At 36.9% G+C, this 22,728-nt stretch overlaps 1 protein-coding gene across 2 annotated transcripts in view; it reads right to left on the reverse strand.

The window, feature by feature from the left end:
* Nucleotides 1-22,728, reverse strand: part of cftr (CF transmembrane conductance regulator) — a 96,518-nt gene that overhangs the window by 4,127 nt on the left and 69,663 nt on the right. For both annotated transcript variants that reach the window (XM_062043010.1, XM_062043009.1), the window contains exons 17-23: nt 21,330-21,616; nt 21,191-21,270; nt 15,956-16,106; nt 7,666-7,893; nt 5,711-5,811; nt 2,585-2,824; nt 2,368-2,523 (exon numbers count right to left, since the gene is read on the reverse strand). In XM_062043010.1, coding sequence (XP_061898994.1) covers nt 2,368-2,523; nt 2,585-2,824; nt 5,711-5,811; nt 7,666-7,893; nt 15,956-16,106; nt 21,191-21,270; nt 21,330-21,616 — 1,243 coding nt within the window. The remainder of the gene's footprint in view (nt 1-2,367; nt 2,524-2,584; nt 2,825-5,710; nt 5,812-7,665; nt 7,894-15,955; nt 16,107-21,190; nt 21,271-21,329; nt 21,617-22,728) is intronic.

Genomic DNA, 22,728 nt, shown 5'->3' on the forward strand with positions numbered 1-22,728 from the left:
GTGTGTGAAGGAAGCTACTACAGCGCAAGTGTGTGAAAGAACTTACAGCACAAGTGTGGAAGGACCCTACTACAGCTCAGTTGTGTGAAGGAACTTACTACAGCGCAGGTGTGTGAAGGAAGCTACTACAGCTCAGGTGTGTGAATTAAGCTACTACAACTCAGTTGTGTGAAGGAACTTACTACAGCGCAGGTGTGTGAAGGAAGCTACTACAGCACAGGTGTGTGAAGGAACTTACTACAACGCAGGTGTGTGAAGGAACTTACTACAGCGCAGGTGTGTGAAGGAACTTACTACAGCGCAGGTGTGTGAAGGAAGCTACTACAGCGCATGTGTGTGAAGGAACTTACTACAACGCAGGTGTGTGAAGGAAGCTACTACAGCGCAGGTGTGTGAAGGAACTTAATACAGCGCAGGTGTGTGAATGAACTTACTACAGCGCAGGTGTGTGAATGAACTTAATACAGTGCAGGTGTGTGAAGGAACTTACTACAGCGCAGGTGTGTGAAGGAAGCTACTACAGCGCAGGTGTGTGAAGGAACTTAATACAGCGCAGGTGTGTGAATGAACTTAATACAGTGCAGGTGTGTGAATGAACTTACTACAGCGCAGGTGTGTGAATGAACTTAATACAGTGCAGGTGTGTGAATGAACTTACTACAGCGCAGGTGTGTGAATGAACTTAATACAGTGCAGGTGTGTGAAGGAACTTACTACAGCGCAGGTGTGTGAATGAACTTACTACAGCGCAGGTGTGTGAATGAACTTAATACAGTGCAGGTGTGTGAAGGAACTTACTACAGCGCAGGTGTGTGAAGGAAGCTACTACAGCGCAGGTGTGTGAAGGAACTTAATACAGCGCAGGTGTGTGAATGAACTTACTACAGCGCAGGTGTGTGAATGAACTTAATACAGTGCAGGTGTGTGAATGAACTTACTACAGCGCAGGTGTGTGAATGAACTTAATACAGTGCAGGTGTGTGAATGAACTTACTACAGCGCAGGTGTGTGAATGAACTTAATACAGTGCAGGTGTGTGAAGGAACTTACTACAGCGCAGGTGTGTGAATGAACTTACTACAGCGCAGGTGTGTGAATGAACTTAATACAGCGCAGGTGTGTGAAGGAACTTACTACAGCGCAGGTGTGTGAAGGAACTTACTACAGCGCAGGTGTGTGAAAGAACCTACTACAGAGCAGGTGTGTGTGTGAAGGACCTACTACAGAGCAGGTGTGTGTGTGTGAAGGAACCTACTACAGAGTGTGTGTGTGTGTGTGTGAAGGAACCTACTACAGAGCAGGTGTGTGTGTGTGTGTGTGTGTGAAGGAACCGACTATAGAGCAGGGGTGTGTGTGAAGGAACCTACTACAGAGCAGGGGTGTGTGTGTGTGTGTCTGAAGGAACCTACTACAGAGCAGCTGTGTGTGTATATGTGTGTGTGAAGGAACCTACTACAGAGCAGGTGAGTGTGTGTGTGTGTGAGAAGGAACCTACTACAGAGCAGGTGTGTGTGTGCAAGAACCTACTACAGTGCAGGTGTGTGTGTGTGAAGGAACCTACTACAGCGCAAGTGTGTAAAGGAAGCTACTACGGCGCAGGTGTGTAAAGTAACTTACTATAGCGCAGGTGTGTGAAGGAACCTACTATAGCACCGGTGTGTGAAGGAAGTTACTACAGCGCAGGTGTGTGTGAAGGAAGCTACTCCAGCACAGGTGTGTGAAGGAAGCTACTACAGCACAGGTGTGTGAAGGAAGCTACTACAGCACAGGTGTGTGTGAAGGAAGCTACTACAGCACAGGTGTGTGAAGGAAGCTACTACAGCACAGGTGTGTGTGAAGGAAGCTACTACAGCACAAGTGTGTGTGAAGGAACCTACTACAGCACAGGTGTGTGAAGGAAGCTACTACAGCACAGGTGTGTGAAGGAACCTACTACAGCACAGGTGTGTGAAGGAAGCTACTCCAGCACAGGTGTGTGAAGGAAGCTACTACAGCACAGGTGTGTGAAGGAAGCTACTCCAGCACAGGTGTGTGAAGGAAGCTACTCCAGCACAGGTGTGTGAAGGAAGCTACTCCAGCACAGGTGTGTGAAGGAACCTACTACAGCACAGGTGTGTGAAGGAAGCTACTCCAGCACAGGTGTGTGAAGGACGCTACTCCAGCACAGGTGTGTGAAGGAACCTACTACAGCACAGGTGTGTGAAGGAACCTACTACAGCACAGGTGTGTGAAGGAACCTACTACAGCACAGGTGTGTGAAGGAAGCTACTCCAGCACAGATGTGTGAAGGAAGCTACTCCAGCACAGGTGTGTGAAGGAAGCTACTCCAGCACAGGTGTGTGACATGCAGGTGTGGTTGCTACAGACCTGAGGCACCACCCCAAAGGCCTTCCTCCAGGTGTGTAAGGACACGGAGGTCCAGGAGACGTCGTCCACACAAATGTCCCCCTCAGTGGACGCCAGACGCAGCAGAGCAGAGAACAAAGTACTCTTGCCTGAGCCCGTGCGACCCAGAAGACCCACCTGCAGGCACACAAGACATCTTATGCTATGCTAGGCTACGTTATGCTACACGTCCACTCACGCTCTGGCCGCCGTCCACTGAGAAGCTGATGTCGTTGAGGACGGCGCGTCCGGCGTCCGTGTATTTGACGGTGAGGCCCCTGACGTCCATGTGACCTCTGTTGGGCCAGCAGTCCTGAGCGTGAGGGTTGTCGATGACCACGTCGCCTCCTTTGCCGCTTCTTTTGCCGCCTCCTTGGCACGGCGACGCCTCCTCTGACGGGAGGTCGATGAACTTGAACACGCGGTCCACCGAACGCATCTGAGTGACATCATCGATGACACGTCACTTTTTTACGCTATTAAGACAAAAACTCTAAAACAGTGGTTCTTAACCTGGGTTCGATTGAACCCCCTAGGGGTTTGGTGAGTCGGCCTCAGGGGTTCGAACATGTTCCCCTAGTGTCCAAATAATAATAATATGTTCCCCTAGTGTCCAAATAATAATAATATGTTCCCTTAGTGTCCAAATAATAATAATAGTGTCCAAATAATAATAATATGTTCCCCTAGTGTCCAAATAATAATAATATGTTCCCCTAGTGTACAAATAATAATAATATGTTCCCTTAGTGTCCAAATAATAATAATAGTGTCCAAATAATAATAATATGTTCCCCTAGTGTCCAAATAATAATAATATGTTCCCCTAGTGTCCAAATAATAATAATATGTTCCCCTAGTGTACAAATAATAATAATATGTTCCCTTAGTGTCCAAATAATAATAATAGTGTCCAAATAATAATAATATGTTCCCCTAGTGTCCAAATAATAATAATATGTTCCCCTAGTGTCCAAATAATAATAATATGTTCCCCTAGTGTCCAAATAATAATAATATGTTCCCCTAGTGTACAAATAATAATAATATGTTCCCTTAGTGTCCAAATAATAATAATAGTGTCCAAATAATAATAATATGTTCCCCTAGTGTCCAAATAATAATAATATGTTCCCCTAGTGTCCAAATAATAATAATATGTTCCCCTAGTGTCCAAATAATATGTTCCCCTAGTGTCCAAATAATAATAATATGTTCCCCTAGTGTACAAATAACTCTATATGAAGTCTTTGTTACATAGAATATGTTCCCCTAGTGTCCAAATAACTCTAAATTAAGTCTTTGTTACTTAGAATATGTTCCCAGAGTGTCCAAATAACTCTAAATGAAGTCTTTGTTACTTAGAATATGTTCCCCTAGTGTCCAAATAACTCTAAATTAAGTCTTTGTTACTTAGAATATGTTCCCAGAGTGTCCAAATAACTCTAAATGAAGTCTTTGTTACTTAGAATATGTTCCCCTAGTGTCCAAATAACTCTAAATTAAGTCTTTGTTACTTAGAATATGTTCCCCTAGTGTCCAAATAACTCTAAATTAAGTCTTTGTTACTTAGAATATGTTCCCCTAGTGTCCAAATAACTCTAAATTAAGTCTTTGTTACTTAGAATATGTTCCCCTAGTGTCCAAATAACTCTAAATAAATATACTCTATGCTATAAAAATAGTGAGGGTCTGCTGGGAACGTCTGGCAGTTTCCCATCAGAGAGTTTAAATTCCCCCCTACAGAAGAACTTAGAACATGTCACTAAGGAGGAACTGGACACTGAGTCCAAGTGGACCATGTTTCCTAGTTCTATGGTCAAGACGGCCGATCGGAGCTGTGGCCGCGAGGTGGTTGCTGCCTGTCATGGCGGTAATCCCACAACCTGCTGGTGGACACCAGTGGTGAGGGATGCCGTCAAGCTGAAGAAGAAGTCCTATCGGTTCCTATTTGGACCTGCTCAGTGGCCCAGTGGTTAGAGTGTCCGCCCTGAGATCGGTAGGTCGTGAGTTCAAACCCCGGCCGAGTCATACCAAAGACTATAAAAATGGCAGCCAAGGCGTCCCTGCTTGGCACTCAGCATCAAGGGTTGGAATTGGGGGTTAAATCACCAAAATGCTCACTGCTCCCCTCACCTTCCAGGGTGCAGAGGGTAATTTCACCACACCTAGTGTGTGTGACTATCAGTGGTACTTTAACTTTAGCTTTTGGCTCATGGGACTCCGGAGGCAGGCAAGTGGTGTACAGCTTGGAAATGTTCGGGGAAGCCATGGAAAACGACTTCCGGACTGCTTCGAAGCGATTCTGGACCACCATCCGCCGCCTCAGGAGGGGGAAGCAGTGCACTGTCAACACTGTGTATGGTGAGGATGGTGTGCTGCTGACCTCGACTCGGGATGTTGTGGTTCGGTGGAGGAAATACTTCAAAGACCTCCTCAATCCCACCTACACGTCTCCCTATTAGGAAGCAGCGCCCGGGGACTCTGTGGTGGACTCTCCTATTTCTGGGGCAGTGGTTGCCGAGGTAGTTAAAAAGCTCCACGGCCTCAGGTGTGGACATCCGGCCAGAGTTTCTTAAGGCTCTGGATGCCGTGGGGCTGTCTTGGTCGACAAGACTGGGCAGCATTGCGTGGAGATCTGGGGCGGTGCCTCTGGATTGCTGCTCCTCAGTCTTTCCGGTCAGGTCCAGTCAGGTGTACCGGAGAGGAGGCTATGCCGGATAGTCGAACCTCGGATTCAGGAGGAGCAGTGGGGTTTTTGTCCTGGTCTTGGATCTGTGGACCAGCTCTATACTCTCGGCAGGGTCCTTAAGGGTGCATGGGAGTTTGCCCAACCAGTCTACATGTGTTTTGTGGACTTGGAGAAGGCATTTGACCGTGTCCCTCGGGATGTCCTGTGGGGACTGCTCAGAGAGTATGGGGTATACCTCCCTATATGATCAGTTTTAGAGCTTGGTCCACATTGCTGGCAGTAAATCGGACCCGTTTCCAGTGAGGGTTGGACTTTGTCAGCGATTCTGTTCATAACTTTTATCTTTAAGTTTTACTAGGGAACTTGAGCTGGATTTAGACTGTCGTGAGACAGGTTAGTGTTACCCTACTGATGATGTGTTGTTGCAGTCAGGGTGTAGAGTGTGAAGTACTACAATGTGGAGTACTACAATGTGGAGTACTACAATGTGGAGTACTACAAAGTGGAGTACTACAATGAGTACTACAATGTGGAGTACTACAAAGTGGAGTACTACAATGAGTACTACAATGTGGAGTACTACAATGTGGAGTACTACAATGTGGAGTACTACAATGAGTACTACAAACCTACCAGACCGTCCACAGTGATGCTGGTGATGACCGCCCACTGGAAGGTGCCCAGGATGAGCATCGCCAAGGCAACGATGATGCCGATCTCGCCAGGTTTGTCCTCTGCACACACACACACACACACACACACACACACACACACACACACACACACACATTTATGTTCATAAAAATGCTGACTAATATGTATTACAATAAACATTACATGTCACATAAGTATAAAATAGGTTGAAAACATTTACTAACGTATTATTATTGTTATTTGTTGGGAAAATTACTAAAATATCAAAATAATTTGAACAACGTACAATAATATATTGTATTAATTTTATATCATCATAATATGTTACATTAATTTTATATTAATATTGTATTACGTTCTATATTATTGTTAAACTGGGTTATGTTATAATATTGTATCATATACAATTGTTATATTAAATATGATGTTGCAATATTGTTTTGTATTAATTTTAATCATTTTAAAATGTTTCGTATATCAGATATTACATTAAAAATATATTAGGATTATATCTTTATAAAATATTGTAATAAATAGGGCTATGTTATATTGTAATATATTAAATTATGTAGTATATAATGTAATATTATATATTTAATAATTTGACTGTATCATGGTTATATATTACAGCAGGGGTCACCAACGCGGTGCCCGCGGGCACCAGGTCGCCCGTAAGGACCAGATGAGTAGCCCGCTGGTCTGTTCTAAAAAATAGCTCAAATAGCAGCACTTACCAGTGAGCTGCCTCTATTTTTTTAATTTTATTTACTAGCAAGCTGGTCTCACTTTGCTCGACATTTTTAATTCTAAGAGAGACAAAACTCAAATAGAATTTGAAAATCCGAGAAAATATTTTAAAGACTTGGTCTTCACTTGTTTAAATAAATTCATTAATTTTTTTACTTGGCTTCTTATAACTTTCAGAAAGACAATTTTAGAGAAAAAATACAACCTTAAAAATGATTTTAGGATTTTTAAACACATATACCTTTTTACTTTTTAAATTCCTTCCTCTTCTTTCCTGACAATTGAAATCAATGTTCAAGTAAATTTATTTTTTTTATTGTAAAGAATAATAAATTAATTTTAATTTAGTTCTTCATTTTAGCTTCTGTTTTTTCGACGAAGAATATTTGTGAAATATTTCTTCAAACTTATTATGATTAAAATTTTAAAAAAATATTCTGGCAAATCTAGAAAATCCGTAGAATCAAATTTAAATCTTATTTCAAAGTCTTTTGAATTTCTTTTAAAATTTTTGTTCTGGAAAATCTAGAAGAAATAATGATTTGTCTTTGTTAGAAATATAGCTTGGTCCAATTTGTTATATATTCTAACAAAGTGTAGATTGGATTTTAACCTATTTAAAACATGTCATCAAAATTGTAAAATTAATCTTAATCAGGAAAAGTTACTAATGATGTTCCATAAATTCTTTTTTTTATTTTTTCAAAAAGATTCGAATTAGCTAGTTTATCTCTTCTTTTTTCGGTTGAATTTTGAATTTTAAAGAGTCGAAATTGAAGATAAACTATGTTTCAAAATTTAATTGTCATTTTTTTCGTGTTTTCTCCTCTTTTAAACCGTTCAATTGAGTGTAAATATCAATAATTATTAATAATAACATATAGTTAAAGGTAAATTGAGCAAATTGGCTATTTCTGGCAATTTATTTAAGTGTGTATCAAACTGGTAGCCCTTTGCATTAATCAGTACCCAAGAAGTAGCTCTTGGTTTCAAAAAGGTTGGTGACCCCTGCACTACAGTATATTATTGTGTTATGTTCTAATGTATGATATAATGTCCTATAACGTGTGTCATATATGATAATATGATATCATATATTATATTATCAACATGAGCATGTCTGTGATGGATGGATGGATGGAAAGCAAAGTGAAGAAAGGTGTCACGTGTCCGTCATCGTCACTCACGATTGGTTCCCACGGCGATGAAGGCGGCGGCGGTGAAGAAGAGCACGAAGATGACGTCACAGCGGAAGAGGAACCAGCGCAGCGCGGCCAGATAGTGAAACCACGCGGCTGTGTGCGTGTTGAGAGCCTTGTGGAAGAGCTGCTCGAAGTAAGTCTGACGCCCGAACGCACGGATGGTCCACAGACCTTTCAGGGAGATGATGAGCTGCGAGAAGATGGGGCTGCGGGCTGTGGGGTCACAGGTCACAGGTCACAGGTCACGCTGTTACCTCCTCCACCGCCACTAGGGGGAGCTCTCGCTGGAGCACACCTTTACTACTCACATATATTAATAATATCATAAATATTCATATGTTACTCAACAATTACACCAATATTATTCATATATTAGTCAACAATGACATTGATATTCTTCATATGTTACTCAAATATTAGACAATATTTCATAATATTCAAATAATCATATACTAGTCAATAATTAAGTATAAGGTTACTCAAATATTAGTCAATATCATAAATACTATTCATATGTGACTTAAATATTACTCAACAATTACATAAATATTATTAATAAGTTACTCAATTAGTCAACAATTTCATAAATAGTATTCATAAGCTACCCACTTATTAGTCAACAGTTAAATAAATATTTTTCATATGTTACTCAAATATTAGTCAACAATTTCATAAATATTATTCATAAGTTACGCACATATTAGTCAACGGTTAAATAAATATTTTTCATATGTTACTCAAATATTAGTCAACAATTTCATAAATATTATTCATAAGTTACCCACATATTAGTCAACAATTACATAAATATTTTTCACATGTTACTAAAATATTACTCAATAATTATATAAATGTTATTTGCATGTTACTCAAATATTAGTCAACAATTACATAAATATTATTCATATATTAAATATTAGTCAACAATTACATAAATATTATTCATATAAATATAAGTCAACAATTACATAAATATTATTCATATGTTACTCAAATATTAGTCAACAATTACCTACATATTATTCATGTTACTCAAATATTAGCCAATATTTCATAAATAATATTCAAATAATCTTATATTAGTCAATAATATAATTATTATTAATATGTGACTCAAATATTAGTCAACAATTACTTAAATGTTAAGTTACTCAAATATTAGTCAATATCATAAATATTAATATGTGACTTAAATATTAATCAACAATTTCATAAATATTATTCATAAATTACCCACATATTAGTCAACAGTTACATAAATATGTTTTATATGTTACTCAAATATTAGTCAACAATTACATAAATATTATTCATATGTTACTTAAATATTAGTCAACAATTACATAATATTATTCATATATGACTCAAATGTTAGTCAACAATTACATAAATATTATTTATAAGTTACTAAAATATTAGTCAACAATTACATAAATATTATTCATTTTACTCAAATATTAGTCAACAATTACATAAATTGTATTCATTTGTTACTCAATTATTAGTCAACAATTACATAAATATTCAAATATGAATTAATTATATAAATGTTATTCATAAGTTACTAAAATATTAGTCAACAATTACATACATATTATTCATATGTTCTCAAATATTAGTCAACAATTACATAAATATTATTCATAAGTTACTCAAATATTAGTAAACAATTACACACATTATTCATATGTTACTTAAATATTACTCAACAATTACATATTAATATATTACTTAAATATTACTCAACAATTACATAACTATTATTTATAAGTTACTAAAATATTAGTCAACAATTACATAAATATTATTCATATGTTACTCAAATATTAGTCAACAATTACATTAATATTATTCATGTGTTACTCAAATATTAGTCAACAATTACATTAATATATTACTTAAATATTAGTCAACAATTACATAAAAATTATTCATATATGACTCAAATAGTTGTCAACAATTACATTAATATTATTCATGTGTTACTCAAATATTAGTCAACAATTACATTAATATATTACTTAAATATTAGTCAACAAATACATAAATATTATTCATATATGACTCAAATATTAGTCAACAATTACATAAATTGTATTCATGTGTTACTCAAGTATTAGCCAATATTTCATAAATATTCAAATATTAATCAATTATTTAAATATTATTCATAAGTTACTCAAATATTATTAAACAATTTCATAAATAACATTCAAATATTAGTCAACAATTACATACATATTCATATATTACTCGAATATTATTAAACAATTATATAAATATTAATCATAAGTTACTCAATTAGTCAACAATTTCATAAATATTATTCATAAGTTACTCAATTAGTCAACATTACATAAATGTTATTAATATGTTACTCAATTAGTCAACAATTACATACATATTCATATATTACTCGAATATTATTAAACAATTATATAAATATTAATCATAAGTTACTCAATTAGTCAACAATTTCATAAATATTATTCATAAGTTACTCAATTAGTCAACATTACATAAATATTATTAATATGTTACTCAATTAGTCAACAATTACATAAATATTATTCATGAGTTACTCAGTCAACAATTACATAAATATTATTCATAAGTTACTCAATTAGTCAACATTACATAAATATTATTCATAAGTTACTCAATTAGTCAACATTACATAAATGTTATTCATAAAATACTCAAATATTAGTCAACAATTTTATAAATGATATTCAAATAATCATTTATTACTCAAATATTAAATCTTACACAAATAGTATTTACATATTACTGAAATAGTATTCACATATTTATCAAACATTACTCAAATAGTATTCACATATTTGTCATATATTACTCAAATGGTATTCATATATTTGTCAAATATCACTCAAATAGTATTCACATATTTGTCAAACATTACTCAAATAGTATTCACATATTTGTCATATATTACTCAAATGGTATTCACATATTTGTGAAGTATTAATCAAATAGTATTCACATATTTGTCAAATATTACGAAAATAGTATTCAGCTATTTGTGAAGTATTACTCAAATAGTATTCACATATTTGTAAAATATTACTCAAATAGTATTAACATATTCGTCATATATTACTCAAATAATATTCACGTATTTGTCAAATATTACACAAACAGTATTCAGCTATTCGTCATATATTACTCAAATAATATTCACATATTTGTCAAATATTACACAAATAGTATTCCGCTATTTGTGAAGTATTACTCAAATAGTATTCACATATTTGTCATATATTACTCAAATAATATTCACATATTTGTCAAATATTACTCAAATAGTATTCAACTATTTGTGAAGTATTACTCAAATAATATTCACATATTTGTCAAATATTACTCAAATAGTATTCACATATTTGTGAAGTATTACTCAAATAGTATTCACATATTTGTCAAATATTACACAAATAGTATTCAGCTATTTGTGAAGTATTACACAAATAGTATTCACATATTTGTCAAATATTACACAAATATTATTCACATATTTGTCAGACATTACTCAAATAGTATTCAGATATTTGTGAAGTATAACTCAAACAGTATTGACATATTAGTGAAAAATGCAGTGCTGACTTCCAACCAGCAGGCGGCGCTGCAGCCAGCAAACAGGAAGTCAAGCGTGTGCGATCACTGGACTTGACTGTGATTCATGACTGATTTATGGCCGCCATTTCCTGGCACGCCGCCGCCAGCCCCAGGATGGGGATGAAGGAAATCCCACGGCGTCCGTCCCAGCACACCTAAAACCTGTCATGGCCGACCAGGCGTGGACAGATCCACTGGCTGGAGTCCAGATCCCTTTAGATCTGCTCAAAACCACCTGAGTCCTCACTCACACCTGCTTACCACACTTTAGTGGATTAATAACTCCCTTTTTGGTCACACCTAGTGGTCGCACTAACTCATGAAGGTAAGCTCATGACGCAGTAAGTTAAATGATGCGGACACGTTTGTTACTGGATACTTTCTAATACGCTGTGTGGAAGTAATATACAAATATATTTATTTGACACTTGTTTATATTGACAAATGTCACCTTTTATTCTTCAACGATTATTACCTATGTCTAGCTTTGTGCTATTGTGTGCTTAGCTGTTGTGTAGCTGCTAGCTCCTAATAGCCTATAGCTTACTTAGCATGTTTACCTTTTGTAAATGACTTTAGTAAAATAGAAGAAATTGTGTGTTTATTGGTGGACATTTAGATGTTAACTGTCTGTCCAGCTTGGCACAAGTAAACATGCTGCTTGTATCGCACATGATATCACACACAAGTAAACATCTTGCAGGACTGCTTATATCGCACATGATATCACACACAAGTAAACACCCTGCTGGACTGCTTTTATCGCACATGAGATCACACTCAAGTAAACACTCTGCAGGGCTGCTTGTATCGCACATGATATCACACACAAGTAAACACCCTGCTGGACTGCTTGTATCGCACATGAGATCACACTCAAGTAAACACTCTGCAGGGCTGCTTGTATCGCACATGATATCACACACAAGTAAACACGCTGCACGACTGCTTGTATCGCACATGATATCACACACAAGTAAACACGCTGCAGGACTGCTTGTATCGTACATGATATCACACACGAGTAAACACTCTGCAGGACTGCTTGTATCACACATGATATCACAAACAAGTAAACATGCCACAGGACTGCTTGTATCGCACATAATATCACACACAAGTAAACACCCTGCAGGACTGCTTGTATCGTACATGATATCACATACAAGTAAACATCCTGCAGGACTGCTTGTATCGCACATGATATCACACACAAGTAAACAGGCCGCAGGACTGCTTGTATCGCACATGATATCACACACAAGTAAACACCCTGCAGGACTGCTTGTATCGTACATGATATCACATACAAGTAAACATGCTGCAGGACTGCTTGTATCGCACATGATATCACACACAAGTAAACACGCTGCAGGACTGCGTGTATCGTACATCATATCACACACGAGTAAACACTCTGCAGGACTGCTTGTATCACACAGGATATCACACACAAGTAAACACTCTGCAGGACTGCTTGTATCACACATGATATCACTCAAGTAAACACGCCGCAAGACTGCAAGTATCACACATGATATCACACACAAGTAAACACGCTGCAGGACTGCTTGTATCACACATGATATCACACACAAGTAAACACGCTGCAGGACTGCTTGTATCGCACATGATATCACACACAAGTAAACACGCTACAGGACTGCTTGTATCGCACATGATATCACACACAAGTAAACAGGCCGCAGGACTGCTTGTATCGCACATGATATCACACACAATTAAACACGCTGCAGGACTGCTTGTATCGCACATGATATCACACACAAGTAAACACGCTGCAGGACTGCTTGTATCGCACATGATATCACACACAAGTAAACACGCTGCAGGACTGCTTGTATCACACATGATATCACACACAAGTAAACACGCTGCAGGACTGCTTGTATCGTACATGATATCACACACGAGTAAACACTCTGCAGGACTGCTTGTATCACACATGATATCACAAACAAGTAAACATGCCACAGGACTGCTTGTATCACACATGATATCACTCAAGTAAACACGCCGCAAGACTGCAAGTATCACACATGATATCACACACAAGTAAACACGCTGCAGGACTGCTTGTATCACACAGTGTTGTTAAAGTGTGTCAGTGTTGTCGTACTGTGCCATGACACACTTCCTGCATGTGATGTCACCTCATCCTGCTCTTCCTCTCTCTTGTTTTGTTTCTTCAGTGTGACCTTTAACCTTTTGGCCTGCAGCTTCCTCCTCTTCTCACTTTCACTCTTTCATGCATCCATCATCTTTCTCTCATATATATACATCTACACATATATATATATATATATATATATATATATATATATATATATATATATATATATATATATATATATATATATATATATATATATATATATCCCTCCTCTTCTCACTTTCACTCTTTCATGCATCCATCATCTTTCTCTCATATATATATACATCTACACACACATATATATATATATATATATATATATATATATATATATATATATAATATATATATATATATATATATATATATATATATATATATATATCGCGTAAAAGTACACGTAGAAGTGCATATAAAAGCGCACCTAAAAGTGCACAAAGAATAGCACGTAAAAGTGCACGTAAAAGCGCACAGACGTAAAAGTGCACAAAGAATAGCACGTAAAAGTGCACATAAAAGTGAACGTAAAAGTGCACAAAGAATAGCACGAAAAAGTACACGTTAAATTACACGAAGAAGTGCACGTAGAAGCGCACGTAAAAGCGCACAAAGATGTAAAAGTGCCCAAAGAATAGCACTTAAAAGTGCATGTAAAAGTGCACGTAAAAGTGCAAAAAGAATAAAACGAAAAAGTACACAAAAAAATACACGTTAAAGTACACGGAGTAGTGCACATAGAAGCGCACGTAAACGTAAAAGTGCCCAAAGAATAGCACGTAAAAGTGCACATAAAAGTGCATGTAAAAGTGCAAAAAGAATAGCACGAAAAAGTACACGAAGAAGTGCACATAGAAGCGCACGTAAAACAACACATAGACATAAAAGTACACGTAAAAGTGCATGTAAAAGTGCAAAAAGAATAAAACGAAAAAGTACACAAAAAAATACACGTTAAAGTACACGGAGAAGTGCACGTAAACGTAAAAGTGCCCAAAGAATAGCACGTAAAAGTGCACATAAAAGTGCATGTAAAAGTGCAAAAAGAATAGCACGAAAAAGTACACAAAAAAGTACACGAAGAAGTGCACATAGAAGTGCACGTAAAACAGCACGTAGAAGTAAAAGTGCCCAAAGAATAGCACGTAAAAGTGCAAAAAGAATAGCACGTAAAAGTACAGAAAAAAGTGCACATAGAAGCGCACGTAGACGTAAAAGTGTGCAAAGAATAGCACGTAAAAGTGCACAAAAATTGCACGTAAAAGTGCAAAAAGAATAGCACGGAAAAGTACACGAAAAAGTGTACATAGAAGCGCACGTAAAAGCGCACGTAGACGTAAAAGTGTGCAAAGAATAGCACGTATAAGTGCAAAAAGAATAGCACGTAAAAGTACACGAAAAAGTGCACATAGAAGCGCACGTAGACGTAAAAGTGTGCAAAGAATAGCACGTAAAAGTGCAAAAAGAATAGCACGAAAAAGTGCACATAGAAGCGCACGTAGACGTGAAAGTGTGCAAAGAATAGCACGTAAAAGTGCACAAAAATTGCACGTAAAAGTGCACATAAAAGTGCACGTAAAAGTACACGTAGAAGTGCACGTAAAAGTGTCACATGAGCACACAGGTGTTGTTTGTACGCGTATTTGGATGAAAGATATACATTATTGACTTCAAGAAATACAAATATCATACAATAGAATCATAATGATAATGAAAATAATCATATAAATGAACAGAAAATAAGACAAATGTTATAAAAAGAGTACAAAGATGGCACATGACTTCAAATTGTTGTCTTTTTTCATAGAACTATCTACACAGCCTTTAGATTAGGGACGGCTACCAAGTACTCCACTTCTTGTTATCACCGACCCAATCCGGCCGGTCCTACCAATCTACAACGGTGCCATGCTACGCTATGTGGGCTGCGTGTGACAATCACTCCAGCAGCACTGAGAGCAGACTCTGCCAAACTCCCGCCAGGTAATGTTGACATTTTTACACGCCACCAAAGAAACGCTCCGTCAGTCAACTAGTTTCAAAAATGCGCTAGCTTGATGCTAAATATCCATTGGCTTTGCCATTGACATGCTACTGATTAGCATTAGCGATTTTACATGGCAATTTCAACACTTCCAAATGTGTTAATGAAAATGACAACTTAGATGCACGTTACAATCAAACAACTGCTGCGTAATAAGTACTTTATTTATTTATTATTTTAATAGATTTTTTTTGGTGTGTAATAAGTACAATACTTAGAGTATTAACACTTTTTAGTAGCCAGCACAGACTGAAGAGACTGGCCAACACACCATAAACTGTAGAGTACTGCCATCTAGTGTCTTGGACTAGCACCTGCATGCAAAGTCTACTATGATAAAGCACAAGCCCTCCCTTTCAAAATAAAAGTAAGAGTTCTTTCAGCATTTTTAACAAACGGCGACAAGAAGAACGCATCCTCACCTTCAGCCTCCAGTAACTTGAGCTGCTGGCCCGTTCGCAGGAAGTACTTCCTGAGGATGACAAACATGGCGGCCAGCGGGATGGCGGCGATGAAGATGTACGGCCGGATGATGGACACGGTGAAGATGGCGCCCAGGACGATCAGCGTCAGCTGCGGGACAAAAGAGGATGCGGGTTTAACGTAAAGTTAGCTTTGTTGGAATTATGTGCCTGCTGTGTTTGAGGACGTTAGCACGCTAACCTTTTTTTTGCTAGCTTTTTAGCTACTTTTGTATGTTTACAGCTAACAATCATGAACTTTGATAGATGACGCCATCTTGGAAGGCTCTTATGTTAGCATGCTAACATTTTTAAAATCATGGTTTGTGATACTCGCTGCTATGGAGTAAGTAGGATGTTAGCATGCTAACGGTTTTTGCTAATTTTGTATGATCAAACTTATGAATGTGAGTGTGAATGTTGTCTGTCTATCTGTGTTGGCCCTGCGATGAGGTGGCGACTTGTCCAGGGTGTACCCCGCCTTCCGCCCGATTGTAGCTGAGATAGGCTCCAGCGCCCCCCGCGACCCCGAAGGGAATAAGCGGTAGAAAATGGATGGATGGAAACTTAAAAATGTTGATATTTGGCACCATTTTGAACGAATGCTAACTTCTCTTATATTAGCATGCTCATGTTTTAAGCTAGCTTTTTTGCAAATTTTGTGTGTTACAACTACAAATTGTGCATTTTGGTATTTTCTCTCATCCTGTCACATGCTAGCATGCTTAGCATGCTCACGTTAATGCAAGCTTTTGAGCTAATTTTGTATGTTTTAATCTAAAAATAGTGGTTATTGATACTTGGCGCCACATTGGAAGTATGCTAACGTCTTTTTGATTAGCATGATAATGTTGTATGCTGTCCAGCTAATTTTGCATGTTTACACCTGAAGATAGTGCATTTTAATAGTTGCCGCCATCTAAGAAGTAGGCTAAATTGTCCTATGTCATAATGCTAACGTTTCATGCTGGCTTTTTAGCTACTTTTGTATGTTTATACCTATAAATAATAGATTTTATTACTTGCTGCCATCTTAGAAGTATGCTAACATCTCTTATAGTAGCATGCTAACGTTTTATGCTAGATTTTAGCTACTTCCGTATGTTTATACCTAAAACTAGTAGATTTTATTACTTGCTGCCATCTTAGAAGTATGCTAACATCTCTTATAGTACCATGCTAACAATTTATGCTAGATTTTAGCTACTTTTGTATGTTTATACCTAAAACTAATAGATTTTATTACTTGCTGCCATCTTAGAAGTATGCTAACATCTCTTATAGTAACATGCTAACATTTTATGCTGGCTTTTTAGCTACTTTTATATGTTTACACCTAAAACTAATAGATTTTATTACTTGGTGCCATCTTAGAAGTATGCTAACGTCTCTTATAGTAACATGCTAACATTTTATGATGCTATTTAGCTACTTTTCAATTCAATTATTCAATTCAATTATTTATTTATTTCGTACTTGGATGTGTACATTTCAACAACATTTCAACAATCTCACATACCTTACTGCATTCAATACACAGCCATGTCGAAAAGGAACAGGATGAAGAAAATCTTATATTTCCTGCCCCTTCGCACAAAAGAAACATTTTCTTGGTATTTCTTTGCCGGTAGTGCATTAGAACATCCAATGCAACAAATCAATACAAAACAATATATCACATATGCACACACAGGCACCCACACCCACACGCACCCACCCACCAGGGGCGTAGACTCTAGAGTAGTAAAAAAGGCTACAGGACATGTATGACCCAGTTGACAAGAAAAGTTATTGTTGCCTAAAAACTACAAGTTTGTACCCCTACCCAGTGCACACACTCATAGAAATTAATAGAACAAACAATCAATGAAAAGAATAAACAAGCAAGATAAGTTGAACAAAAAATAAATAAACAAAACAAAAACTGAAAAAATAAGGCAATCACTCAAACCAAACAAACTGAAAAAGAACAAGGCAATCATCCAAACCAAACAAACTGAAAAAGAATAAGGTAATCATTCAAACCAAACAAAACTGAATAGAACAAGGCTATCATAACAAGGTATCATTCAAACCAAACAAAGCTAAGAACAATGTGATCATTCAACCAAGGATCCATAGTGCATGTCGATAAAGAAAAAAAAAAAAAAAAAAAAAATGAAAGGAAAGCTAGACTATACAATACCTACAGTCATGTAGGATAATGTAAGCGTTGTTTTTTTTGTGTGTTTATTATTATTTTTATTTTTTATTTTTATTTTTTTCCCCTTATTTTTCCCTTTGCGTCCCTTTTGTCAGTGCTCATATAACATCATAGTTCTGTTTTTAAAGACTTTTTTTAATTGAAATGTGTTTTTACATTGCTTTATTTCATTATGGAGAGAGTTCCAGAGTTTTACTCCCACCACTGATGTACACATTTGTTTTGATGTTGTTCGTGCAAGCTGATGCTTAAAGTGCCCTTTCCTTCTTCCTTCTTTTTCTATTAAAGTGAAATTTTTTTGTAGATTTGTTGGTAGCTCTTGACTACTAGCCCTGAACATAACCAATAATGTCTGCTGCTCAACTAGTTCATAAAATTTGTAAAGTCCTGAGCTAATAAATAATCCATTTGTGTGCTCTCTATAACCTGTTTTGTGTATGATTCTGATCGCTCTCTTCTGAAGGAGGTACAGTGGCTTTGTGTTACTCTTATATGTACTACCCCATATTTCCACACAATAATTGATATAAGGCAGTACAAGTGCACAATACAGTGTACGCATTGCTTTATAATCTAATACATCTTTTACCTTATTTAATATAAATATACTTTTAGCCATCTTTTTTCTAACATGTGAGATATGCGATTTCCAACTAATATTATCATCTAAAATCACTCCCAAAAATCTAATCTCAGAGACTTTTTCAATGCTTGTTCCAGCTATTGACAGTACAATATTTTCAGGCTTTTTTCTCTTACTAAAAATCATGAACTTAGTTTTTTTCAAATTCAATGATAATTTGTTAACGTCAAACCATTTTTTGAGTTTGACCATTTCCTGTTCCATACTCTTTAGTAATTCATTTAAGTCATGTCCAGAGCTGTAAAAGTTGGTATCGTCAGCAAATAATACAAAATTGAGTAATTTTGACACATCACAGATTTGTACGTTTATACCTAAAACTAATAGATTTTTATACTTGGTGCCATCTTAAAAGTATGCTAACATCTCTTATAGTCGCATGCTAACATTTTATGCTAGATTTTAGCTACTTTTGTATGTTTATACCTAAAACTAGTAATTTTATTACTTGGTGCCATCTTAGAAGTATGCTCATGTCTCTTATAGTACCATGCTAACATTTTATGCTGACTTTTTAGCTACTTTTGTATGTTTATACCTAAAACTAATATATTTTAATACTTGCTGCCATCTTAGAAGTATGCTAACATCTCTTATGGTAACATGCTAACATTTTATGCTGGCTTTTTAGCTACTTTTGTATGTTTATACCTAAAACTAATAGATTTTATTACTTGCTGCCATCTTAGAAGTATGCTAACATCTCTTATAGTAGCATGTTAACGTTTTATGCTAGCTTGTTAGCTACTTTTGTATGTTTATACCGAAAACTAATAGATTTTATTACTTGGTGCCATCTTAGAAGTATGCTGACATCTCTTATAGTAGCATGCTAACGTTTTCTGGTAGCTTGTTAGCTACTTTTGTATGTTTGTACCTAAAACTAATAGATTTTAATATTTGGTGCCATCTTAGATGTATGCTAACATCTCTTATAGTAGCATGCTAACATTTTATGCTAGCTTTTTAGCTACTTTTATATGTTTACACCTATAAGTAATAGATTTTATTACTTGCTGCCATCTTAGAAGTATGCTAATGTATCATATAGTAACATGCTAACACTTTATGCTAGATTTTAGCTACTTCCGTATGTTTATACCTAAAACTAATACATTTTATTACTTGCTGCCATCTTAGAAGTATGCTAACGTCTCTTATAGTACCATGCTAATGTTTTATGCTAGCTTTTTAGCTACTTTTGTATGTTTATACCTAAAACTAATAGATTTTTATACTTGGTGCCATCTTAGAAGTATGCTAACATCTCTTATAGTAGCATGCTAACAATTTATGCTAGATTTTAGCTACTTTTGTATGTTTATACCTAAAACTAATAGATTTTATTACTTGCTGCCATCTTAGAAGTATGCTAACGTCTCTTATAGTAACATGCTAACATTTTATGCTGGCTTTTTAGCTACTTTTATATGTTTACACATAAAACTAATAGATTTTATTACTTGGTGCCATCTTAGAAGTATGCTAACGTCTCTTATAGTAACATGCTAACATTTTATGCTAGCTTTTTAGCTACTTTTGTATATTTATACCGAAAACTAATAGATTTTAGTACTTGGTGCCATCTTAGAAGTATGCCAACATCTCTTATAGTAACATGCTAACAATTTATGCTAGATTTTGGCTACTTCCGTATGTTTATACCTAAAACTAATACATTTTATTACTTGCTGCCATCTTAGAAGTATGCTAGCGTCTCTTATAGTAGCATGCTAATGTTTTATGCTAGCTTGTTAGCTACTTTTGTATGTTTATACCTAAAACTAATAGATTTTAATATTTGGTGCCATCTTAGAAGTATGCTAACATCTCTTATAGTAGCAGGCTAACAATTTATGCTAGATTTTAGCTACTTCCGTATGTTTATACCTAAAACTAATACATTTTATTACTTGCTGCCATCTTAGAATTATGCTAGCGTCTCTTATAGGAGCATGCTAACGTTTTATGCTAGCTTGTTAGCTACTTTTGTATGTTTATACCTAAAACTAATAGATTTTAATATTTGGTACCATCTTAGAAATATTCTAGCGTCTCTTATAGTAGCATGCTAACGTTTTATGCTAGCTTGTTGGCTACTTTTGTATGTTTATACCTAAAACTAATAGATTTTAATATTTGGTACCATCTTAGAAGTATGCTAACGTCTCTTATAGTAGCATGCTAACAATTGATGCTGGCTTTTTTGCTAATTTGAATGTTTGAACCTAAAATGAATGGATTTGGAAGCCATCTTGGCAGTATGGAGCCCAGGTCAGAGGTTCAGGGCACAGATAGCAGGCCAAATTAAAATGTCCACTGGAATTTTCTAGCAATAATTCTTATTTACCTGAATGAGGTCGAAGAGCACCAGGGGCAGCATGTCGTCGATGGTGGCCATGTCCTTGGTGAACCTGTTCATGATGCGTCCTGCGGCGGGACAAAGAAACATCACGTGGGGGTCCCGCGTGGGCGTGTGCCTCCTCTACCTGTCTTCATGGTGTTGAGCAGCGCCATGGGGGCCCGCAGCACGGCGCTCAGCATCTGCTCGTGCAGCCGCTTGGACACGGTGAGCAGGGTGTGCACCAGCGGCAGCCCGCGGAAGAAGCCCAGCGCCAGCACGCTCTCCGACGTGGCCACGTAGATGTAGATGATGTAGTAGGCGCTGGTCGGCGTCACGATGACCGCCAGGTGGGCGGGCGGCGACGAGGCGTTCGAGTGCTGCTCGTCGATGTAGTTCGGGGACGACGGGTTGGCGCCGTCCCGCCAGATGGTGCTGAGGATGAAGAGGACAATGAGGTGGCGGGCCACTTTAAAGGCCTACTGAAATGAATTTTTTTTATTTAAACGGGGATAGCAGATCTATTCTATGTGTCATACTTGATCATTTCGCGATATTGCCATATTTTTGCTGAAAGGATTTAGTAGAGAACAACGACGATAAAGATTGCAACTTTTGGTATCTGATAAAAAAAAAGGCTTGCCCCTACCGGAAGTAGCGTGACGTAGTCAGTTGAACATATACGCAAAGTTCCCTATTGTTTACAATGATGGCCGCATGAAGTGAGAGAGATTCGGACCGAGAAAGCGACGATTTCCCCATTAATTTGAGCGAGGATGAAATATTTGTGGATGAGTAAAGTGCAAGTGAAGGACTAGTGGGGAGTTGAAGCTATTCAGATAGGGAAGATGCTGTGAGAGCCGGGGGTGACCTGATATTCAGCTGGGAATGACTACAACAGTAAATAAACACAAGACATATATATACTCTATTAGCCACAACACAACCAGGCTTATATTTAATATGCCACAAATTAATCCTGCATAAAAACACCTGCGTGTTTGTTACGCTAGCTCCTAGCTCCTATGCTAGCTCCTAGCTCCATAGAACACGCCAATACAATTCAAACACCTGATCAACACACACAATCACTCAGCCCAAAAGACCGTTCACCTAACCCAAGGTTCATAAAGCTTATATATTTTTAAAAAGTTACGTACATACGCAAAAAAAAGTTGCGCACATACGGTCAAGCGATCAAATGTTTAGAAGGCAAAGCTGCATACTCACAGTAGCACGTCTGCGTCTTTCTCATCCAAATCAAAGTAATCCTGGTAAGAGTCTGTGTTGTCCCAGTTCTCTACAGGCGTCTGTGTATCGAAGTCAAAAGTCCTCCTGGTTAGAGTCTCTGTTATCCGAGTTCTTCCATCTTGACTGCATCTTCCGGGAATGTAAACAAAGAAGCGCCGGCTGTGTACTGTTGTTGCTGACTACGTTCGAAAAATACGTCCATTTCGCACCGACAACTTTCTTCTTTGCTTGCTCAGCTTCTTTCTCCATAATGCAATGAACATGATTGCAACAGATTCACGAACACAGATGTCCAG

This window comes from Entelurus aequoreus, linkage group LG03 (assembly GCF_033978785.1).
Source record: "Entelurus aequoreus isolate RoL-2023_Sb linkage group LG03, RoL_Eaeq_v1.1, whole genome shotgun sequence".
Classification (NCBI taxonomy): Eukaryota; Metazoa; Chordata; class Actinopteri; order Syngnathiformes; family Syngnathidae; genus Entelurus; species Entelurus aequoreus.